The 24,368-nt window shown below is 42.0% G+C and overlaps 1 protein-coding gene across 1 annotated transcript; it reads left to right on the top strand.

The window, feature by feature from the left end:
• The first annotated feature begins 3,471 nt into the window (after positions 1-3,471).
• poc1bl (POC1 centriolar protein homolog B (Chlamydomonas), like) lies at positions 3,472-21,905 on the top strand. The gene is made up of 11 exons (XM_061092615.1): positions 3,472-3,581; positions 7,006-7,457; positions 10,067-10,236; positions 11,886-12,075; positions 12,593-12,778; positions 12,859-12,976; positions 14,399-14,575; positions 16,303-16,434; positions 17,898-18,008; positions 20,030-20,182; positions 20,387-21,905. The coding sequence occupies exons 2-11, from the start codon at positions 7,072-7,074 to the stop codon at positions 20,516-20,518; spliced, it is 1,755 nt and encodes a 584-aa protein (XP_060948598.1). The 5' UTR covers positions 3,472-3,581; positions 7,006-7,071; the 3' UTR covers positions 20,519-21,905.
• The last annotated feature ends 2,463 nt before the right edge of the window (positions 21,906-24,368 follow it).

Genomic DNA, 24,368 nt, shown 5'->3' with positions numbered 1-24,368 from the left:
CATACACAGCACGAGTCGCTCCATCTCCCTGTGTGTCAGTCGGAACCACTCATGTCTACACTAACAGACTGCGGACTTGCCAACCTCGAGGGATAAAAAGTAAAATATTAACTCTCCAAGCCTAATGATGCGTCTCTGACAGAGGCTCTCAGCCATTAGTTTGGGCACACACACACAGACGGTCCAGTGAGTTACAGCTGACTGCTCTAAGTAATAATGTACTGATGTCCATGTTACAGCTCATTCACTCCTACCGTGACCGAGGTTGAAATGCAGAGGCCTAACCTTCAATATGAGAATCACTAATTGATAACCGCGTTTGGTCCTTGTAGCTGAAGGTCACTGTGTATTCTGCTCCATGGGGATCTAATAAGCTACCGTAGAGTGTGGGCCAGAATCCATCTCCATTAAATTAAAGGAGCCTGGCCCCCCAGTGTGACCTCTACTCGCCATGATTTAGTGCGCGAACAGGCTAAATGAACATCAAGCACAAAGGACGCTCGGCTAATGAAATCATCGGCCCGGCGGTCAAGTCGGTTCAGATGTAAATAGAGCTGTAATTGAATTGAGTTGTAGATAAGTAAAAGACCCAGACGGATTTCTCACATTACATCGCTGCTGTGAAGGTAGAAGTTTATTCGCCCGCTGACGAACTCAGCGTGTGTGAGCTGCTTCCTGCATCTGATGACAGAGGTTAAACGACGGCTCAAATAAAGTGGCATTCATCAGTACGAGACAGAAACGTGGATCACACAAAGTGAAGCATCAAACTTATTTTTTTCAGCTCAAGGTTTGGACCCATCATCTGGACAGTAGTGACCCTGAGCTGGTGTCTACTTAAAGAGGAACAGGGTTTTTCATCGATCTAGCATTTCCTTTTGTTATCTTGTGTGCTGTCAGGTCAGTGGTTTGATCCCAAGCTGACAGAGGAATGACCCTAAATGTCCTTGGGCAAGATACTGAATCCCCAGTTGCCCCTTTGGCCTGTGCGCAACAGTGAATGATAGAAAAAAGTGCTGCATATAAAAGTGGGTGAATGGGTGAATGCAACTTGTACTTTAAAGCTTAGAGTGGTCGATAAGTCTAGAAAAGCACTAAGTAAATATAGGCCTTTATTTAAGCCTTTCTATCCCTTTGTATTAGTTCAGGTCTAGTCGGTTTAGGATTAATTGTTATTTCCATTAACGTGGTGAGCCATTACATCTATGTAAAGAGTAATTAAACGGGGGTGTTTTGCATGCAGTCACTAGATGGTGCTCTTTGCTTGAACTGCTTCATCTGATCCTGCTGCCTATGTGGCACCAGGTCAAACACTCCCGGATGGCTGCTCTTCAAAAATGCTCTACTCATGTTCTTCAAATCCGTCAAATTAGAGAGATCTCAATCATAAGCTCTGCAGCCACAGAGCTGTGTCCAAGTGCAGATCATTGTAAAAAGCAGTGAAATAAAATGCCTCTACAGACTAATTTTAAGGAAATATAGACACTGGAACTGCACTGGATATAAATAAAACAAATTAAGAATAAGGCAACTTGATAAGAAAAAAATCTTTGATAACCCTTTTAATGCACAAGCAAAAGTGCTGTTCCTCCATGATGGGACAAATAAAACAGTTCTTCATTCTTAAAGGGTTTTGACAATAATGTGAGAACGATGTTATGTTTGAAAACCAATAAATGCTTTAGAATCAGGGAAAGGTTGAAACGCAAAGACCTACAAGAGGCCTCCTTGTATCCATGAAAGCCCCAAGATCCCTACCATGGAAATGGGACCCTCTTCAGTTCCGGATGAAAGGATATCAGCCTCATAGAGAGAGGTGTCAATTGGTTTAAACTGGGGAGAAGAAAAGGAGAAGGAGAAGGAGAGAGAGAGAGAGAGAGAGAGAGAGAGAGAGAGAGAGAGAGAGAGAGAGAGAGAGAGAGAGAGAGAGAGAGAGAGGACGGGTTAAAGATGTTGGCAAGTTACCAAGTGGTGCAGGTGCCAGCCTAACAACAGGCCGCATGAACGCAATGCACACTCTGGGGGCGAGCGAGGTCCGGCCTGAGCAGGACCTGAAGACTCTGGGAAAACAAACCCAGCATATAATTGCGAACACACAGAGAGAAGGGCCACATTTGCGCGCGTGTGTGTGCATGTGTGTGTGTATATATGTGTGTGTGTGTTCCACATTGTCCATTCATGCAGCGGACGAATAGATCCTTTCATCATCCCAAGACACTTTGTGACTTTCAATTCTGTCAAATCGAACCTGAGCTCCAGTAAAGCCATAAACACACTCCAATCAACCTTTTATTCCAAAAGACTTCAAAATCTGGAACTCATCCACACATGCCTCATTCAACACGTCCCCCCAAAACGAATCTGTCGTCTTGAAAATGAAATTAGAAATGTCTCAAGCTTCATTTGTCATATGAACTGTGAGAATTATTGAAAATGTTGTATGTTGGCAGTCCTCGTGTCGCTACAGGGCGGACACAGTGTCAGTGAATAACTACAGACCAAAGGTCACTTAGTTCATGTTGTCAGCTCTGATAGGAGAGGCCGGATGTTTTAGTAGCTGTGCCGCTTAAGAAATAAAAGTATGAACTCCAGATAATTTCATGATTATGATCATAACACATTATTCTTAATCAAACTAGACCACACACACGCACAGTCTCCTTCTCTAATACAACTGTGGATATCCTGGATATTTTAGTTTTTGTTTATTTTAAACTTATTAGAATCTCCCCTCTGTCAGTGTTCATGTTCCACTTAAACACTTCAAGTTAATGTTCCTCTCTTAGAACACTGTGATGGAATAAGCCGTTAAAACCAGTTACAGGGTCAATTGCCATATTACAGCTGGGGGCAGATCGCAGGAGGAACAAATTACAGCTCAGATGCCAGAAGAGAGAGTCAAGCTGACTGCAGAGGATCGCTCACAAACGGAAGTACAGTGCAGTTGAGTTTATTTCCCCTTTGTTTCGCGTATATGAACTTTTTTAATCATTAAAAATCTTCAGCTAATTTAAATGACACAGGTCTTTTAATGTGTAATATTGGTCATAAAATAATGTTAGCAATAAAGCTTCTGCATGCATGAATTGGAATAATAAATAAATAAGATAATTTAATCAAATCAAATAAATTGATAAAATCTTATGAAAGCTAAGCTATAAAACAATGATTACAATAATTGTTATTATTATTATTATTATTAGTAGTAGAAGTCGACATCTGGACGACTCAGGGCAAACATTTTGCTCCATTGATGTTAATGCATATTTTTAAACGAGACGTTTTTCTATGTGAGGACTTTATAACTCATAATTACTCGCAATTTCTACTTGGTCGCCTTTCTACTCTTTGTCGGGCTTTTATTATGAAAAGCTGTACCGGAACCTGTGTAGTTTCCCCTGGTTCCCTTGATGCGGAGCCCAGCGTGGAGGAGGAGGAGGAGGAGGGAGGAGGAAGATGTGGGGACGCTGACATCTGCAAGCCAGAGGTTTGAAGAGGAGGAGGACGACCCGCAGCCCGGCGGACGAGCAGCGGCCCAGGAGACCTCAGACACTGGCCGAGACATGTGACTTCTCCCGGAGGTAAAGTCTTCGCTAACACGAACCAGCTCACGCCACCATTTTCAACGTCATTCACAGAGAAACGAGCTTCAGTCGCCGCCACGCTGCGTTTCCACGTCGCGGTTCCGACTCGTCACCGAGGAAGTGAACCGGAATGGAGTTTGACAGATGAGGAGACCTGTTGCTGGTGTTGTTGTTGTTTAATCCCCCCCACGCAAACAAGTTGTATTTCCACAGAGAGAATAGGACAGAATGGGATGGATTCAAGGATTTGTGCTCGTCACATGCACGGAGATGAAAGTTCAAACGTGCAACTTTAGTTATGTGGCACGTTTAAAACCACTTGGTAAAAGGTATAACAAGGAAACAGCGATACGTAATATATCATAATACTAAAGATGATAAGTAACAATCTGCTGGGGTAATAACGCTCTCAACTCCAGAAGAAGACAGAGGAGTTAATTCAAATATTAAAGTTAACCCAAGATTATTACAAACAATTGGGACGTACTTTTTATCACATTTGTATCATCAGCTGTGTGGAGAACACCAGGTTTTACTTTTACTTTCATGTGAAACAGAACAAAACAAATGAGCAGCATTTGATTTTTAATATTTCAAATCTCTATTCAACATCACGGGTGGCTCTTCCTAGTGCTGGGCGATAAGGTTGTGTGTTATATCAAGATAAAAATGTTCATTTCAATCAATATTTATATCATCAGGATAAATGTCACATTATTATTTCTCTTTTCTTTAAATTTAAAGTCTTAAACTCTTCTTCGTGAGCAGAGAATGAATAATACTTGATACACAGCAACTTTTTATAAATCTGAGAAAGAAGATTCAAGCTAATATTATAATTTTTAATATATATATATTAGTAGCAACCTCAATACATTTCTGAAACATAACATTTGAATAATCCCTCTGAATTATCTGATTTCTGGTATCTGACTTCATTCATTTAGAAATTTGTGTAACCTCGCACGAATCATCCCAGAGCTGTTTGTGTTGTAGAAGAATGTCAGCAATCGAGTCTCTCCAGGTCTTTTACATTCTGAAAAGAGTCAGCTGGTTAATGGTGGAGACTCACTTCACTTTCTGGAAGCTGCAGCTTTCTGTTACCTGCTCCACGCTTCCAGCTATTTGTCCTCCTCTCTTCACTGGCTGATGAGGAAATGAGCCATGTGTTGTTGCGTGTTTGCAGTGCACACTGTTCATTCCAGTCTTACCATGGAGAGCAATTGTCTTCCCCCTGTGCCACCCCAGAGGATCAAGTGACTCCATCATCACCCGTTGATCGGGTCAGGGTGACGTGGTGAGACACCCACAGCAGATTGCAGCTGGGGACGCAAAAGCAAATCTTATCCTCTCGCCTTCTTTGTCGTTTTTTTTTAAATTTCGTTTGTCAGCCCGAAAAAGTGGGGCAGGATTTAATCTGCATCTCAGCCCCATGTCCCCTGCTGCTCGTTCCAAACGGCTTCCCAGTAAGGCTATCGGATTCAGAGACACAGGAAGGTGTGATGGTAAACCAGTAAAAGGGTTTTTTGTCTCCAGGCGTCTCCATTTTGTAACCTCAGGACTCCCTTCAGACTTCTGGCTAGAGCCCAGACTGGAGTGAAAGGGCTGCTCCTGCTGCTCCTGCTGCTGCTGCTGCTGCTGCTGCTTTGAAGGACTCTCGGTGGAAATTGCGTTCCCTCAGACTCAGCACTACACACACACGGACGCCGCTAATGCACTAATGCTGTTTTCTGTCTTGTTGTGTGTTCTCAGCAGCAGCGAAATCAAACTGTTCCCAGAATTAACCGTTTTTTTTGCAGAAGAGGGAAATAACCATAATTGGGCTCTGATGTGAGGAAGTGGAGGGACTGCATGTGCGTGTGTGTCTGCCTGCGTCAGTGCCGCTGCTCAGCCTGTCTGGAACAAGTGTAAATGGCACTCTGCTCTAATATTTATGTGCCACAATTATGTGATTACATTCACTTCAGTGTCCATAAAGCAAAGTGCTCTGTTTTTACTGCAGCCCTCTTTCGAATTCTGACACGCCACGTCGACCTGTCCCAAATTGCTTAGCGTGTGTATCCACAAACCTCGGCTAATCCTGTTTTAAGTCAAAAAGGGATCTGTCTGTGCAAAGATTCCAATATGGCCTTTGGGTAATCTCTATTTTTGGTTCAGTGGAAAACAATGGGAATCCTAAAATAAGGAAGCCTTCAAAAGGGCCTGATTCATAACCTGAATCCAAACAAAAGGCTTCCTGAGACCTGACTCATTACCTTTTTTTTTTTAACTACGCATTGGCTTTGATGTTGAGAAGTTGTGCAGGAGCCGAGCTTGCTATATAGAACATTATGCTGTATTGATAAAAATACATTTTGGCATTGTATGATGGGAAATTTGCCAAAGCTTAAGTGAATCACGCTACATCAAGACTGATTGTTCCACTGAATATTTTAGACTTCGCTGAAAATAGTACTTCTAAGGGGGAACAAAACCATCTGATAGGAGCTTTTGTATTCAGGACTTGAGGCCTCCAAGGTTTTCCCAGCGAGGATCCTGACACCACTGATCGGAAAACCGCACATGACATTTAGAAGTCTGCCACAGCTCGGCAGCACAGTCTGGGAGGAGCTGCTCCTCATTGAAGACTCGCCGGGTGACTAAAACTGCAGCATTGTGATAAAGTTAAAGGTTAACACAGCTCTCATCGGAGGGCATCACCGACTTTATTTATTCAGCACATTACTGCAATGAAAGCCATAATTTGGCCTCTTGCATCTATGCATTCTGAATGTAATGAGGATCCTAATTCAAGCCCTGCATGCGATTATGTTTATGATGTCGGTGTTGATTAATGCTGGCCTGGTCAAACTGGAGCTCTGTCCTCAGGGCACTTGTATGAGGTCTAACTCGTTCTTTCTGTAGCTAGTGTTAAGTTGGACGACTCCATTAAATGGGAAGCAGGTTCACTGGATCATGCCTTGTTCTGTTTGTAGGAGTTTACTCTTGTTGCTCTCTTTTTGTGATAGTTGCTGGATTTGATTGGTTGGACAATCTGTCAATTCCGCCTTCGAGGGATTTTCTTCCAATTTGGTACAAAGGATGGATGAACCGATTAGATTTTGGTGGTCAAGCGTCACCTTGACCTCCACAAAACATATTTTTTAACCTTGTAAAGGGGAAATCTCATGAACAGCTCCAGGGAATCCTTTCAACGTTTGTTTGGACTCAAAGATGAGCTGATTAGATAAATGTGGATCAAAAGTCAAAGGTCAGAGCAATCTCAAATAGAAACAAAAGGAGATTGAAACTGCACTGGTGGGTGGAGGCATACACTTACAGGGCAGTCTAGTTTGTCTTCTAAGGCCTGTTTCTGTCTCTGATGTATGTGTCTTACATGTGATAATTTTTGTCTAACCCACTGTCTTTTTCTCTTCTCCAGAGGCTTGTGTCCTGAGGGGCACGCTGACACTTCGCCAGTTCCGGTGCCTCCCTGGGACTCTCCGTCATGAGGGGCCGTTTGTCTCGAAAATTAAGTTTGCTGGCCAAGGCCTTTTTCCTGCTCTGGCTACTGTGGCTGGGCTACGTTTTGTTGGCACCCTCCTCTATCCCCGCCCCCTCTTTGGATCAAGAGGAGGACGAGGAGCACAAACTTGTGGTACGACAGCTCGCCGTAGATGAGAGCAGCAATGATGGGCAGCTGGCGAGGCCTCTCTACATCAAGTCGGCACCCGACAGCAATGCGCCGGGGGAGTGGGGCCGGGCCACACACCTCACCCTCAGTGCTGAGGAAAAGAAACAGGAGCAGGACTCTATCGAGAGCTACGCTATCAATATCTATGTCAGCGACAAGATCTCCCTCCATCGGCATATCCAGGACCAAAGGATGAATGAGTGAGTAGAAGGAAAACTGGATCCTTAAAATAAGTGGCCAGATGATGAATGAATAATTAAGTCTGATTATTTATCTGAATGCAGCGGGTTCAGAGGTCCTGTCTGATTGTTCGAGACTGACCTCCACTTTGGTCATTTATTGATCAGATTATTTATTTAGTTGGACGATGATCAGTTGACTGAAATTGTTTTTCTGCACATCATTTTTTTTTTTATTGCCCGCTGTTTTCTTTGAGGCTCCAGCCAAAACATACATGTATCTCTGGCCCCGAGCGCTGCATGGAGCTGATAGCTGTGCTGCAGCTGTGTCGGGGATAAATGACTCAATAGAGATTAAGTTGAGCTCTTTACTGGAATCAGTTTTCCACTGACAGTCCGAGACAAAGATGAAGGCTCATGATGCATTGCGCGGCTTATTGAAGTCGGTGTAAGCAGCTCTGCGCCTGAACGGATTTATTTCCACCCAGAGTTGTTGCCTGTGATGAGACACAGAGTATGATGTCTTTTTTATTAGTCGGTCTTCATCGCTCACTGGCTCTCGTCCTAATGAAACCCACATGTGGTTTCCATCAGTGTGGTGAGAACCATCATTCGTGTGTGTAACGACCATGTGTTTGTTTTATGCGCTGCGGAGTGTAACAGGGAAGCACAGCTTTCTCTTTAAGCAGTGGATTTATGATCACATCCATGAACAACCCTTAGGAAGACATTAAGAAAGCCATGATAACATGTTTTAAATTGACTTTAACCTCCTGACACCAAATAAATGGATGAAAAATGCATCTGATGCGTTACCAGAAAATATAGTTTTTTGCAACACGGCTGCTTATTAGACCAATAAGGGGCTTTAACTGTCGCACTGCGCTGAGGGATCTGCCTGGAAGGTGGAGAGTCAAACCCTGTGCTTATCCAAAGATAACGTAAATATCAGGCTGCAGCATAATGGAATTATGGTGTTCTGTGATTTGACAGAATCATTCCTCCATGCAGACTACCGCTCACTGTGTGACGGAGCATGATGGGCCTTTGCAATGACACAGTGTCATTTTTTTCTACTTTCCCTTTCGGAGTTTCACCAACTGTGAACTTGACATAATTGCTGATGTGACCTTTCAACCACGGAGCAGAAAAGAATCCAGCAGTCGGATCCTTCTCAGACCAACCTATCCCAGGGTTTATTTCTCAGCGATGTTTTTCAACGGTGGCAAAGACATCTGCTTAAACATTTAAATATATAGTTGTTGGGATGCAACTCAACTGAACAGCTAATGGTACACACGTTCAAATATATAGAACTTTCTGATCGTGTCCAACTGCAGCTCTGTTGCCCGGTGACAGCGGCGAGCGCAGGGCAAGCTGGTGACTCGGATCACAGAAATTATCACAGAAATCCTCCGAAGACCAAACTGTCTCATTTCAGTTTGGACCTTGTGTTCTACGCAGCCCACAAATTGGGACCCAGCAGCAATTAGGAGCATGTCCGTGGGCGTCATGGACCTCGTGTCCCTCACTGTCTTTGTGCTCACATAGTGATCCCAGGTGCATGAGACAAGACACAGTGGTGCGCTGCAGATCTTATCCAGTCTTTTAAAAAATTTTTTTGTAGTTATACACATGCAGCTGTGATATGAGTGGCTGTCATCCAACATAGCAACTTGCACTGAGTCATTGCGGGCTGTTCTACATGGTGTTAGGTTTGTTGGTTACAGCCTTCACAGGCGTTAGCTTTTGGATGTGGAAGCATCTTCCTGTTGTCAGGCTGACCCGAGTGCACCAGTCTTTCTGTTTGGCTTTATACCTAGCAACTATGTAAGCAAACGTGTGTGCGCTTACTTCATAAGAACATCAGTTTCCTCTCTAGAGCAGCTATTTGTGGCAAATTCACTATGGACTGCTTCTTTCCACCATGAAACACAGTAAACACAAGAGCTGTTGACAGAAAGAAAAATGGCTCGTTTGATTAGTTGTGACGAATTGCGGGGCGTTGCGTATTTGTTGTAATGCCAACAAACTTCCAACTGTGTCATAGTTGTGGTGTGAGCCTTTGGCTGCAAAGCATCCAGAAGTCATTCAGCTTGTGCCAGCGTTCACACACCCGGTGCTTCACACACTGATTCACAAAAACACAGCCTACGGAAAGGGAAAACAAAGTTATGCCATCTCTCCTTTCCTCGCTTGTTCTTATTCCATCAATTCATTTCTTTGCAGTTTGTCCAGTTTTTCCAGTATAAATTTTCCCCTTCCCATCTGTTCTGCTCTTTTATTTTTCTTCTGTTTGCTAAAGTTTCTGTAGTCGCTCCCAGAGCGCTGCTGTGGTATGTTGCTCATTGGTGCGATACCCTCCCTACCCCCATCCATATTTCTGTGGCTCTTTATCGTTTTAATGACTGCCATCTGGATTAAGACCAGACACATCCTCTCGCCTCAGTAGTTGCTCAGGTTTTTCCGGCCATATGCACACATAATCTTTGCCTGGCTTTGAGTCTTTTTTGTGAGCTATATTTGTTTCCTCGCTCTGTCTTTGTTTAAGTAGATCTGTACCCTAGGTGTGTGCTTTTTCTCATGCAAACCCTGTCTCTCCCTCCTCCTAACCCCACCCCCACAAACAGATGCCGAACTAAGAAGTTTGACCACCGTCACTTGCCCACCACCTCTGTGATCATCGCCTTCTACAACGAGGCCTGGTCCACCCTGCTGAGGACCATCCACAGCGTGCTGGAGACCATACCCGCCATCCTGTTGAAGGAGATCATTCTCATCGATGACTTCAGTGACCGAGGTTTGACACTCTGCAAGAATATATAAACCAACGTGTTATTATTCTCTGTTAAAAGCAAACCTGACAGAAGAGGAATCAAACTTAAAATCGCAGAGGAAAAAGAACATGGCTTAGTTTAGCAAAGAAACCAAACCTCAGATTTTGTGGCTTGGACAGTTAACAAAGTTAAGCAGGACTCTGCTTCAAATAGAAAGATAAATTCTATTTATTGAGCAGTTAATTTGTAGCGCCTCTTGATGTCCTTTGGAAAACATTCCAAAAAAACTAGTTGGGACACATTCCTTTAAGGATTAGATAAACTGATGAGTAACAGCACGTACTGGAGACGGTTGGCTTTTAAATTTTTTTATTATAAGGTCATCAGAATACATGGATTTAGTAAAAAAAAAAGAATACATGGATTTTAGTAAAAAAAAGGCAACATTCAGTATTAGAAATAAGTTAGTTTAGGCCAAGCAAAAAATGACTTGTGTGTGAGTATGTGCGTGTCTATCTATAGTTATGAGGCTCGACTTTGGTTCAATACCATCATTGTGTGTGTGAGTGTGAGAGAGAATTTGAAATGTCAGTCTTGAGTCTGAAATGTTGCTGCTCAGTGTCGGCACCTTTTATTACAAAAGTTTGACCTTTGGAATAGTAAAGTCTCGACTCATAGGTCCACTCACTAGCTCTTTGTGAACTTTTTGCATCTTACCATCCTGTCGGCAAACGGGACGTCATGTTATTTCTGTTAACACCCAGAGTGATACGACTTTGTCTCAGAAACTGTCCGTCAATCTTAATGGAACTAGTGTTCGGTCCCAGCTGGTCTCGTCTGTGTGTATCGGAGACATTACACCATAACGATGACTTCAGTGAGGGCTGAGCTGCCATGACATCATTTCCTCTCCTCTAACCACCCCGACCAAATGGAATGTTAGAAATGCCACTTCAGAACCAGAAGGGTTACAGCAGACGGACAGACAGCTCTCCCATGTTTCCAAGCTGGTAGAACAGGGTCTGACATACCAAGTTGTGTCGTCCTTTAGACCATGAAAGGTGTGTTACCATGACTCATCTGACAGTGGGTTCAGGTAACAATGAAATGAATCCATTCACCAGGAAAGGTTTTAGTGTGAGCAACTGATTAACTGGGCAATAATAATCATTTTACTGGCACTGAATCAAATCTCTCAACTCCCATTTCCTGAAATCACAGACACTTTAACTTGACTCTTTAGCCTCTGAGCCTCTTTTCGCTTGTCTAACTAAATAATCTCAGATTTCAGTTTTTTTGGTTTTCACTGCCTACATTCAACAACCTACCTGACTGTTAAAACACATACAACATAACTACTACTCAGGAAAATAGGTTTCAGTGATGCAGCTTTCCTCCATTGTGCATTCCATGCCTGTCTGGATGCTTCGTTTTAATTTGACGTGCGAGTCTTTGTCACAGAGCGTGTTAGAGCTCACGTAACATGCTGTGTTGAGAGATTTAAATATTTGTGACTGCTGGGTTTCAAATCAACTTGTTTATCTTCTCTCTAGTGGCCAAACATTATTTAAAGCAGCTTTAAAGTTAAACGTAGGAAGAGGAAATAACAAAGCTTAATGTTACAAATTATGACATTGTGTGTATGTGTGTTTTTTATTATCATGAAAAATAGGATACCTGAAATCCCAACTAGCTGATTACATCAGTGATCTGAACCGCGTGCGGCTCATCCGGACCAACAAAAGAGAAGGGCTGGTCCGGGCACGTCTCATCGGCGCCACCTACGCCACGGGTGATGTACTGACATTTCTCGATTGCCATTGTGAGTGCGTCCCTGGCTGGATTGAGCCTCTCCTGGAAAGGTGGGTTGACCAGATCAGTCAGGTTATATTTTCCTTTATACTATCTTACATTGCAATATTTATATTTTCCTTTATACTATCTTGTAGTATTATTTATATTATGGTCACTTACTTTTAATTATTTTTTCTGTATCATGGTCACTACTGTTGCAATATTACTTATAATACTTTTGTTTTCATTACAATAACACTTACATCACTCCACTTTCTCCCCAGTACCTGCTTTTGCACAGTGTCTGTTTTGCAGGTTGTTTTTTGTTTTTGTTTTCTGTATATTTTTACTCTCATTATGTGTAGTTTAGTAGTGTATATATTTTGATCTTTCTTTTTTATTGTTGCTTCGGCACTGTTATTTAAATTCTGTTTTTCTCTTTTTTGCTGTAACAAGTGAATTTCCCCGTTGTGTGGATAAATAAAGACATCTAATCTAAGGACACAACAAACACCAGGAAAGCAAGACTAAAAAGACTTTATCAGAGTTTTGTGTTTGAGTCTGTTCTCTCTGTGCCGTTTTAAGGATTGGCGAGAATGCCAGCACCATTGTGTGCCCTGTGATCGACACCATCGACTGGAACACGTTTGAGTTCTACATGCAAACAGACGAGCCAATGATTGGAGGATTCGACTGGAGACTCACCTTTCAGTGGCACTCGGTCCCTGAGGTGGAACGCAAGAGGCGCAGCTCTCGCATTGACCCCATCAGGTGATGGTTGGATACTTCAGACAGGTTCTTACACACTTTTTGAAGATTTTGGCCTTTTAATTTCCTTAAATTTCTTCCAGATCCCCAACAATGGCAGGTGGATTATTCGCCGTGAGCAAGGCTTACTTTGAGTACCTGGGCACATATGACATGGGCATGGATGTGTGGGGAGGCGAAAACCTGGAGCTCTCCTTCAGAGTGAGTTCAGTTTTCCGTCAGTGAGGACTGCAGGACTTGTAGTAATTTACAACCAGAGTGTGGTTTTTAAAGATGTTGGGAAAGAGTGACTAGTCCAACAAAAAATCTACCAAAACTACTTCTTTACTTAAGTATGAAAAGGAAACAGAAAGATCGATAAATTAGTTTTTTTTGCATCTCATTACCAAAGGGAATCTTTAGTCATAGTGTTTGCACCTGATCATTTGTTGCGTCCAGCTAACAAGCTCACAGTCAGTGGGTACATGATGAGAGAGAGACACTGTTCAGTGTCAGATCTCAGTCGGCCATGACATCTGAAACTGCACCATCCTATTGGCTGATCCCTTGTTGAGACGTTGGTGTTGCTTTTCACTTGTTTGCGTCAATCCAATTGACACAGATTATAGTCTATATGTGAGTTTGCAGCAAGAGCATGCATTTGTGTGTGTGTGTGCTGTGTGTCTGTGTGCGTGTGTGGCTGCAGTGTGAGGGCGGATGGGCTGTTCCCCTGAGGGGTTTGTGGACATAAAAATGCCTCCCACTGGGAGTTTTCACATGAATAATGAATGTTTAGTGGATTAGATTTAGAGTCTGTTTTGTTGGCGAGTGAAATGCCTGGATTAAGATGTAAGTGACTGTCATGGTGATGGATGTGGATATATGACAATGATTTTTGCCCTGTGTAACTCGCACGAGGCTCAGCCAAGTAATAAGAAATACCTTTTTAACAAGCTATTATATTATATTTTGAGTTATTCCAAGGTGTAAGAACAAGCAATTACGAGGAAAATTGATGCCATGAATCATCCACATTGATGCCATGAATCAGCCACATTCACTTGAAGTTGTGTGACTCGCGTCTAAAAGGGAGGGATTTCAGATTGAAGCGCAGGCAGCTTTGTCCGTTATTTAAAGAGGATTTCTAACACAGCATCAGTCAACACAAATTATAATTATATTCAGATTAAGGTTTGTAATCTCCTCAAAGGGAGGATTTATGCTTCTATAGGTACATACAAAATATGATAAAAGTATAATTTGCACGAGGACAGATCCCCAGACCGACTTAAATCTAATAAATTTGCCTTTAACGTTTGTCTATTGGAAAAAGTTACTATTGGCAGCTTAAAAGTGATCTACCAGTTTATTTGCAGGTAAGTCAATGATTGTAGTTGAATGACGTACAAAGTCATAAACACCTGCAGTAAAGTGAGTAAGTGCCTAAGTTCAGCACTTTGACATGTGGTGAATAATTGACTAGTTAGCAGGTTAATGGTAAACATATTGAAGCAGCTACTGGTCCTCGGATCATAGAGTTTGTATATATATGCATATGTATTGATATATTTATGTATAAAATGGCCAGGATTTTTAATAAAAGCATTTAATTTGTTCTAATTTCATGTGTTTTTTTTCCCTCAGGTGTGGCAGTGTGGGGGCAGCCTGGAGATTCACCCGTGCTCTCATGTCGGCCATGTTTTCCCCAAAAAGGCCCCTTACGCTCGGCCCAACTTCCTCCAGAATACTGTGCGAGCCGCAGAGGTTTGGATGGACTCTTATAAACAACACTTCTACAACAGGAATCCACCAGCTAAAAAGGTAGGACACAAATCAGCTGGACTATGTTTCTAAACATTTTGCTGATGTGTTGATGGTTGGGATGCTGATCTTAGAGGATTACATTTATCAGCTCTGAGCTCTGTCTTAGTTGTAAACTAAAACCTTTCAGACATGCACTGAGCTTTTGACCACAAGGGCAGTCACCGGTTGATGTGCTGTAAACAAAAGCCCGTGGCTGCATTCTTCATTTTTGAAATGCAAATTCCAGAAAATGTGCGTACCCAATTTTCTGGATATTCGGAGTTCATGTCTGAAAATAGCTCTCCTCCGCCTCTTACATGCTTGCTTTTCATCCAGCTGGTGTCTAACCAAAGCCTTTCAGTGATGAAATTCTCCTCCAAGCAGCAGCATGTTAATATGCTGCAAAGAGCGACTTGCCTTTTGCTGTTAGATGTTTCACAGGACACGATTCACCTGTCAGCATATGATTAAACGCTGCCTCTATGCCTGGATCAGGTGTATGTGTGAGTGTGTGTGTGTCGTTCCTATCAGGTTCTCAGTGTTGGAGCATCATCAAATATTCACGTATCTCAGTTTCCCCTATCTGAAAAAAAACTACATTATTAATGTCAGGGAGCTTTGATCAAACAATAAATGACTTGGTCAGGGGGAGATTGAACACAGCACTGCCAGACAACATCACCAGCTCCTCATGTACCAGTCTGCTGTGATCATATGTGACTGCAGAGCTGCAGAAAGGATTATTAATTTGGTTTTGTACATAATTATTTTTCATTAAGTGCAGTTATGGTTATCACACCATTTATGTTTTGACAGTGTTCAAACGTACCAGCGGCCTCTTCACTGTGCCACCCAGATGAATTGTTCTAATCAGGATCTAAGTTACCAAAGCTGAACACCCCGCATTCATTTATTATGTTGTATATCCTGGATTTGGAGATTTGTTATCAAATAGTTTTAATTAAGAGTTTTCATTAAAGATTATAATAATAATTTTTTTTTGTTTATAAGAGAATTTCTGCATTAAGGTCTTAGCTCACCAAGTCTGTATTTTACGTCCAAAATTGATGCATGTTAAAAAATACATATGACTTTATTATGTATGCGGGTTCGCGAGGACCTTTAATCTGATCTAGAAAGACTGGCTGGAGCTGAGTGTGGGCCTGAAACCATAAATAGTAAATGCACTCATTCACAAAACTGTGACTCATCCTATTCACTCAATAATGCCTTCGCAATTAGGACCTTAGTGTCTTGCCCAAGGACACTTAAACATGTGGAGCCTGTGATTGAACCATCAACCTGTTGTACCTGCAGAGCGTGATCCTTGAGGCCCTGTGTGTATGTCCCACCCTCAGGCGGTGCAAAGGTGTAAGGTGTGTGAAGGTTCCGGACTTTGATTTACTCGAGGCGGAATTCTCAACCTGAGCAAACACCGCTTTCAAAAATATTCAAGTATGCACAACAGGTGTAACTACTTGAGCCAGTTGCAGGTCCTTGTTATGCCATGCAAATGTATAGGATTTGGCACGGCATATCCAGGATGCAAATATTTGCTTTCATGGTGTGTCTCTTGAGTTACAGTACAAGTGATATTTACTCATTATAATCTTAAACCAAATAGTGTGTGTGTAATGAACCAAGTGGAAAGATTGATGGCGATGAAGTGATGTTGTCGGGGCAGGTGTGTCCGTTTCCACTCACTTCTCTGGAAAGAAGACTTATAGAATGTGCTCATTTCACAGGAAAACTACGGGGACATCTCAGGCCGGCTGCTGCTGAGGGGGAGGCTGAAGTGCAACAGCTTCGACTGGTACCTGAAGAACATCTACCCTGAGCTACATGTGCCTGAGGACAGGGAGGGCTGGCACGGGGCTGTGAGTGTCTGCTGTCCACGTCTGTTATATGAACAAACCTCAGCATTAGGGATTCATCTTTTCTGATATAAGATTCTGAAGTCACAAAAGCTGTTTTTAGACATGAAGGGAGAAAGTCCAGAAAATTTAGTCTTTTTTAGTCTAATTTAGTTTCCCTTTTTCACATATGAGGAAAACAGTAGGACAGTGTCCCGGTCAGACGCGCTCACAACTACAGGAAAATATCTGGAACATTCAGACAAGGGGTGGCGTGTCAGTACAGTGTGCAGGAGGAAGGACATGATGTATGCATTCTGCTGCATAAATCACACGTTTGTGTTTACAGCATATCGACCCCCCTGTCTGTCCATATTGACCAAAGCTCTCGAATTTTGTTGTCTTTCCGAGTGGACATCTTCGTCAGTCTCTTCTGCGTGTATGACACCTCTTTTTCATCCTGAGATATTAGTTTTCGTGTCCGTACCACATTAGAAACGTCAACAATTTACTCACTCCCTCACTGTGAATTTTCTGGACATTTCCCTAAATTTCCCTTCAAATTTCTGGACTTAAGCGCTTGTCTGAAAGTAGCACAGGAGATAGCTGTGTTTTACTTCCTCATTCCTGTCTATTTTGAGACTAAAGCCAGGTGTGAGGTGGGGACGTGATGTGGGAAAACCCTGTTGATAGCGAGAAGGCTTGACTAAAGACAAACAAAAGGCTTTAAATCCCATTTTGGACGGCGCTCAAGAGCATTCAAATCCAAACACCTGGGGGAATATTTCACCCACCACAATGTAGGAACAAGAAAAAAAGAAAATCCCCGAAAGAATTCTCAGGCGAGATTGGGCAAAGAAAATCCTCCATCTTATCATGTTGCCACATTGACACCTGTGTAAATATTTACAGCATGAACACAAGATTCAAGATTCAAGATTCAAGATTTTTATTATCAAATGCACAACAATAACATTAAGCAGTCGCTTGAGTCACAGGCTCTCTTCTAGCAATGCTCAAGTAAAAAATTTAAATAAAATAGAAATAGTATAAAATAGAATATCAAAAATTTAAAATAGAAAATAAAATGTATATATCTAAAAAATATATATATACAGCTCAAGCTCAACAAAAATAGAGCAACAATAGTTCAATTGTGTGACATAAGTTGAAAATATAGCTTTCTGTAAAGGTAGGCATTTGGGGTTTTGATATGAAAGCAGGAAAAAAGACCAAATTGCTTATCAATATCATATTGATTTCTTAATAGATGTGTTTTGATGTGGAAAATAAGCAAACAACAGCGTAAGGTTGAGGTGTTTCTTGTCATTTAATCAGACGACTTAATCCATCTGCATCAGGGGCGCTGCTCTGTGTGTGACCTGCCTGTCGAGAATAAAACCAAACCCAGAGCAGCATCATCAAGCGATCAATAAAGTACAGCCTTTCAGTTTTTTATTGACATTTCTTTGCTCTGCTCTTACCAGGTGCGTAGTTTAGGGATAAACTCTGAGTGTCTGGACTACAACTCTCCAGAACACAATCCCACCGGGGCCCACCTCTCTCTGTTCGGCTGCCACGGCCAGGGAGGCAACCAGGTACGTTGAGCATTTCACACCTCGTTTGTTCTGTCTTCGTCCATCTCTCTCACGCACATATTCTCCCTCGTCACAACCTCCCCCGGCCTCGGTGGGAGATGTAATTTAAAATGTCAGCGATTTCTGATAACCCCTAAAACAAGCTGCCACAGTTGATTCACACCAGAAAAATCCTCCCTGCTGCCACGAGCAGCCTGGCTTGAATGTAATGAAGAGGAAATACAAAGATTGGTATTGCATCTACATATAAAGGGTTTCCACAGGGTTTAAGAAAGTCTCAAATTTGATCCTCTGAATTTTAGGCTTTAAAAAGTATGTTAAATAAATATGTTAAAATAATACGTACTTTAATACATTTAGGTAGGTCTTAATTATGTTATCATTTAGTTAACGCTACCTCTGTCACTCTTTAATTTTTTTTTAAGAGAAATGTTTTGGCAGCATGCATAGTTTGTAAGGTCTCTGTGTGTTGTAGTTCTCTCTCAGTGATATTAGATATTAGCACGTCGGAATAAAACTTTTAAAACAACAACGTGGAACTGATAACTGAGCCTACAAATGCGCGTAAGAAGTTATCTCAGTGCACTCAGCTTGGCTCTGGAAAAGACTATGAATACATACTGTCTATAATTCATAAGATAACATTGTGTTTCGGGATTATCCTCTACTTGACTACTTCACCTGATCTTTAGTTAAAGGGAAGTGACTTTTAAACATGGTTGTTCTTTCATATTTAAAGAGCCCCTTAAGATGAGATAAGATAATGACCTTATTTGAAAAAGTTAGAGAATTTCATATTCTTACATTCTAAGGTGAAAATAAAAGTTGATTAGGTGAGGATTCTCCATGGTGTCTGTTTGCATCTGAAGTTGTAAAAGACACAAATTACATTTAGGTAAATTATCTTGTAAATATCTCATTCACACAAGTTGCATCTTGTGTGCAAAGGATTTTAAAAGATACATCATCGTATGGGGCTTAAAGGTTCCCGTACATATCTGACATTAAATTTAATTAATTGTTGTCTTAAAAAGCCTTAAATTTAACTTTGTGAAACCCGCAGAACCCAACACTGGAATCACTGATACTCTTTAACTGAACGCCTGCCAGCTGCAGTGATGGATGGTTTAGCAGGCAGCAGATTATTTGTCTGCGATGATGTATATTTAATGTTGGCGTCAGGCGATAGGCAGAGCTTCTTTCTGAGGATCCCCGACCTGCTTGATATCTCTGATTACCCCACTGACGCATCATGTGTCCCCAGCCACAGGAAAAGCACCATGTGTGACTGAAAATCAATGTTTGAAGGACTCCCACACGGAAACACAAACCTGAGGGCCCTTCACTGCCTCCCTCCTGCTCCCTCTTCCCTGGCCCACATAACAACCCACGTCCCATTTGAAAAGATAAGAAAAGAATAAGTTTCAAGCCAGGCACGGGGGCCACGAGTGAGTCTTTTATTAGAAACAACCATTAAGGGCCCCGATGCACCTGAGAGATGTGTGAGACGAGAAGGATGGGGAAGAATGAAGATTGATTACCTGACCCTCCGTTTAATGCCTAGCCAAGGGATTGTTGCATCTTTTGTCCCAGTGGACCAGCTGTTGTAATGACACCAGTGGAGGGGAGGGGAGGGGTTGGGTTTTAGTCAATTGAGTTTGCCAAGACCCCGTCTTTACTGATGAGATCCCTCGGCACAGACGCAGACACGGCACGCAACGATGCCAGAGCCAGGACTTGATCCCACAGCAGAGGAAGAGAAAAAACATCCTGTAATCCCAGCAGATAAAAAACAGAACACGCCAACCTGCACAATTGTTCTCGTTGGAATGTTTTCTGAGTAAAGAGAGATTAAGGTAGAGGGAAAGAGAGGTAGTGAAAAAACTGGAATGGAGGCAGTGTTTTTTTTTCATCTCTTTGTCACCACTGCTTTTCCTGTTGGGTGTTTTTCCTAAGAAATGTCCAAATACAATGAAATCCAGAGCAGATGGCCGCATAACCGGGTCTCTCTTCTTCTCCAGTACTTTGAGTACACATCCCAGAAGGAGATCCGCTTCAACTCGGTGACAGAGCTGTGCGCCGAAGTGCCCGACGGACAGACCTCCATCGGGATGAGGCACTGTCCTCGTGATGGGGAGCTGAAGCCTCCCAGCATCACCTGGGAGTTCAGAAAGGTAAGCTGTGCCCACATTTAAGCCGTTTTCAGACATGAACACTGAAGAATGTCCACAGAATTGGGAGCAGGAGATTCCGCTCAGACACGTTCTTGTAGTTCAGTGCATGTCTGAAAGCAGCTTTACACACAAATAGACGCCTTGAGTCTCTCACTCAACCGATGGAACTCATTGGACACTCATTTCCACCTCTCGCCCTGACAGGACGGGACCATCTACCACCCTCACTCCGACATGTGTGCGTCAACCTACCGCACGTCGGAGGGCCGCGGAGACACCCAGATGAAGAGCTGCAACCCAGCAGACAAGAACCAGCAGTGGAAGTTTGAGTGGTAGACGGAGACAGGGCAGCAGGAAACCTCAAGTGACCTTCTTTGACCATAGTGCAATTACTACAGTGGACGTCTTCTCCGCTGCTCCCAGCTCTCCAGGGCTGCACGCCATTTGAACGGGGATAACGAGCGAATGCAGAACGGTGAAAAGTCACTTTAAGCCAATGATTTCACCCAATTCTGAGCTTTTATACCCGTGTGAGTGACTGAACAGGTGCAGATTTTGGTGGAGCGAAGAAAAATGGGGGTCTTATTAAGGAGGCCAGCAGAACATGACTTTAAACTTTTGAGTAGCTTTCATTCAAGTGCCTCTGCAACCAAAATGGAATCCAGCGCACATTTAAAAGTGCCGCCATCATCTTGTTTGCAACAACTTGAAAGCAGTGAAACTGGTTCGACTGTCCAGCACAGAGGAAGTGCCTTCCAGAGATATTCAAGATAAAAGTGTTCCCCTTGAAAACTAGATACAGAATGGTGCTGCACTATAAAACCTTAAAATGTGCAATGAATTATTGTTAAATCGTCACGCTTGTTTCTTCAGTTGTAAAGAAATAGCCAATTAAAATATGAGCTGCTCCAAAAGAAAGAAAAAAAAAAAGCAGAAGTCTTGCCAGGAATGTCAGGTCAGCGGCAGCGTTGCATGCCGCATCACGTGAGAGGAAAACAGCGAGGGAGCGTTGTGGTCATACTACACTGCTCCTCAATTCTATCTCTCTCCCGTGGAGCCAGTTTCATACAAGAATTCTGCCTGAGCAAGACTCGAATCATCATTAAGCAATTTGCACAAAGCGCAATTTGCCCCCGAGGGCTGAGCTAGTTGACGGGAATGTTGTGAGTCTATTCCTCCCTGTTGTGTAAAATGAAGACGACCCTCTGAACTCGTCTGTCAATGTGCCTTAGAGAGGTCCTGATCCCATTAAGAGAACCTGTCCGTGCCGAAATGAAACGTGCCAGTGGGCGTCAAATGTACTCCGAGCATTTGAAAGGCTTAAAATCTGAAACCTCACTGGCTTGCTGCACTTGATGCCTTAAAGGAAGCACTCTTTAATTTAATCTCTTAATTTGGCGAGTTTGTTTGGACTCCTGTGTGTAAACTGTACTTGAAACGTCACCAGAAACACACTCCTGCTTGGTGTTTTTCATCTATTCTTTTTTTCTAATGAAGATCTCGTCAGTGTTTCCACTGGGATGTACGGACATAGAGATGAGGCGTATTCTGGTTGAGTAGCAGCTCTATTTGCCGACGACTGCTTATCACCGGGCAACATTTGGTCTCTTGTCGAATTCATGAATACGAAGTTATTCAGACCGGTCAATGGAAACAGTGGGTAAACATGTAAGATGGGTGATGTGTTGCTTTTGTAAATAAGGTTTGAAATAAGGGACCAAAGGGGGGGGATGGGGGGGAGGGGTGCTGTGGTAAAGCACTTCTAAAACTACTGATGATGCAAAAACACAATGATGATTACTTGACACAAGGAGGAGGGGGACTGACATGGGTGGATGATTCAAATGAGATTGAAGCTGTAAGGATGGTTTAAAGTATTAAAAAAAACTAACTAAATGGTCCAGTTGTCTGTTTTGTTACTGTTGTCTCTATGCACACGGAATATTATCGTTACTCCGGAAGAAATGGGAGAACAGGCGCTGTGTGTCCGCTGCTGGTGCTGGTTTACCTCCTGCATTTCCTTCAAGAACAAGTTGGTTCATGTACTAAAGTAAATGTCAGGACTCTACGGTATGAAGATGGGCATCTTTCGGTCTGTTGGGACAAATGAGTGGATTCAGAAGGTGAAGCGCTGGAGTGCTTTTACTCTGCAACGGGTTCGGAAAGTGATGCAAATATGTTTGTGTCATAGACAGATAAACATTGTGGTTCACAGCAGAATAAACACAAGATGATCTTTCACCTGAGTATTAATGTTTATGAATTTATTTCACAAACAAATGGTTGCAACACTTTCAGTATGCCTTCTCAAAATAAAAGCATTGAGCGTTTCTGTTGATGGATTCCATTCCCTTGATTAAAAAGGTTTTTTTCATGTGAAATATTTGCTGGCGAGGAAGATGAACATCTTCATACTGTATTGTACTGCTATCTATTTGAGTACAAGGGACTTCTTTCATACAAGGCAGTAATCATATTCAAACATATGTAGAAACATTGTGCTGCAGCAGCAGCTCCTCTGCATGATGTGGAACTGAGAAGCTACATATTTTGCATTGTAAATATGAATTCATATTAATTTGAATATTGTGCATTGAATAGAAAAGATTGAACAACTGCTATTGTTTGTGTATATTTATTTCTTGTACATTCAGCCTTTAACGGAAATTGCAAAAAATAATAAGTATGACCCTCCTAAGTGTTTTTTTTTGGAAGATATCAACAAATAGCGACAGCTTGCCGTCCTGGCTCCTAAACGGTGGAATGAGCTCCCCAATGACATCAGGACAGAAAGTCTAAACATCTTCAGCCGCAAACTAAAAACACACCTCTTCCGAATATACCTTGAATAAAAGTCTAAATTAACAATTTAGTACCACTTAAATGTCACTTAATTAAAGCACTTTGTAGTTTGGCTTTTTTGAAGAACTTGTACCTTCTTGATTCTTGTTGTTCTGGGTTTGTTCCCTCATGGTCGATGTACTTATTGTGAGTCTCTTTGGATAAAAGCGTCACCTAAATGAAATGTAATGTAATGGTAAAAGTCGACTTAGGTTTGGAATGAAAAAGTGATCTTGGTCTCAAAAAGGCTGGTGACCACTGGTTTACAGCATTCACAGTTATTTGGCGCCATCTACTGGCAGAAAGGACGATAACACTGATAATGCCCAGTCAGAGTGACTGGGATTATTTTACACGTTCCAGTTTTCCTGTATTTTTTCCACATTTGGTTCTGAGAAAGATCACAAGTTCATAAAATGATACATTTATTCAACACAGCTGGACACTGTAAACCTGAGAAAGTTGAGACATTTAAAAATTAATGCTTTATTTCTTGAAAATTGTTTGTGTGATAATAGTTTATATAAAATGACTGAATAACAGTATGAATCATTTTCAGGGTACAAATGTCGTAGACTCATTATCTGATGTCTATGGATGATGGAGACGGAGAAGGACTATCTACTGTTTGGTCTGAAATAAGGAACAAAACTACGTTCACTTGAATAAACTGCTTGAATAGACTTGTGCTTGTGGACGAATGCAGTGGAGCAGTACAAGAACCAGTGTTGGTGTTGCACTGGAAGGTCATGAAATCACACAGGAATTTAACTTTTATCCGAGGCAATCAATCGAATAAATTTTACTAATCAAACACTATTCATTCAGGTCAGACACACTTGTTCTATTTTATTCAAAAAGCCGATTAATTTGCCTGAATAATAATAATAATAATAATAATTAAATCATCCAGTATCTAAAATCCAAAAATATAAAAGTAACTTTTAAGGAAGGCTGTCAAATATATGTAGTAAAGTAGAAAATACAATGGTTTTCTCTGAAATGTGTATCAAAAGCAGCATAGAATGACACAGACACACACACACAATAATTTGTCCTGTGCTTAGTTTCTTATGTCCATTCGCAGGTAATCCACTCAGAACCGTTAATATAGGATTGGCCTAGGGGGTAGAGTGTTCGCTATCTAATCAAAAGGTTACCGGATCAATCCCCACTTTTCTCCATCTGCATGCCGAAGTGTCCTTGGCAAGATACTAAACCCCTAAATTTGGCAGAACTTCGACCACCTATTAATTGCACAATATCTTACACTATGTAAATAATAATAAAAAAATGAAATGAAATGAAGCCATTTGGTTTGCAAACAGTAGTCACACACAACCCA

This window comes from Limanda limanda, chromosome 19, assembly GCF_963576545.1.
Source record: "Limanda limanda chromosome 19, fLimLim1.1, whole genome shotgun sequence".
NCBI lineage: Eukaryota > Metazoa > Chordata > Actinopteri > Pleuronectiformes > Pleuronectidae > Limanda > Limanda limanda.
Note: the sequence above shows the minus strand (reverse complement) of the source record. Positions and strands in the feature narration are given on the sequence as shown.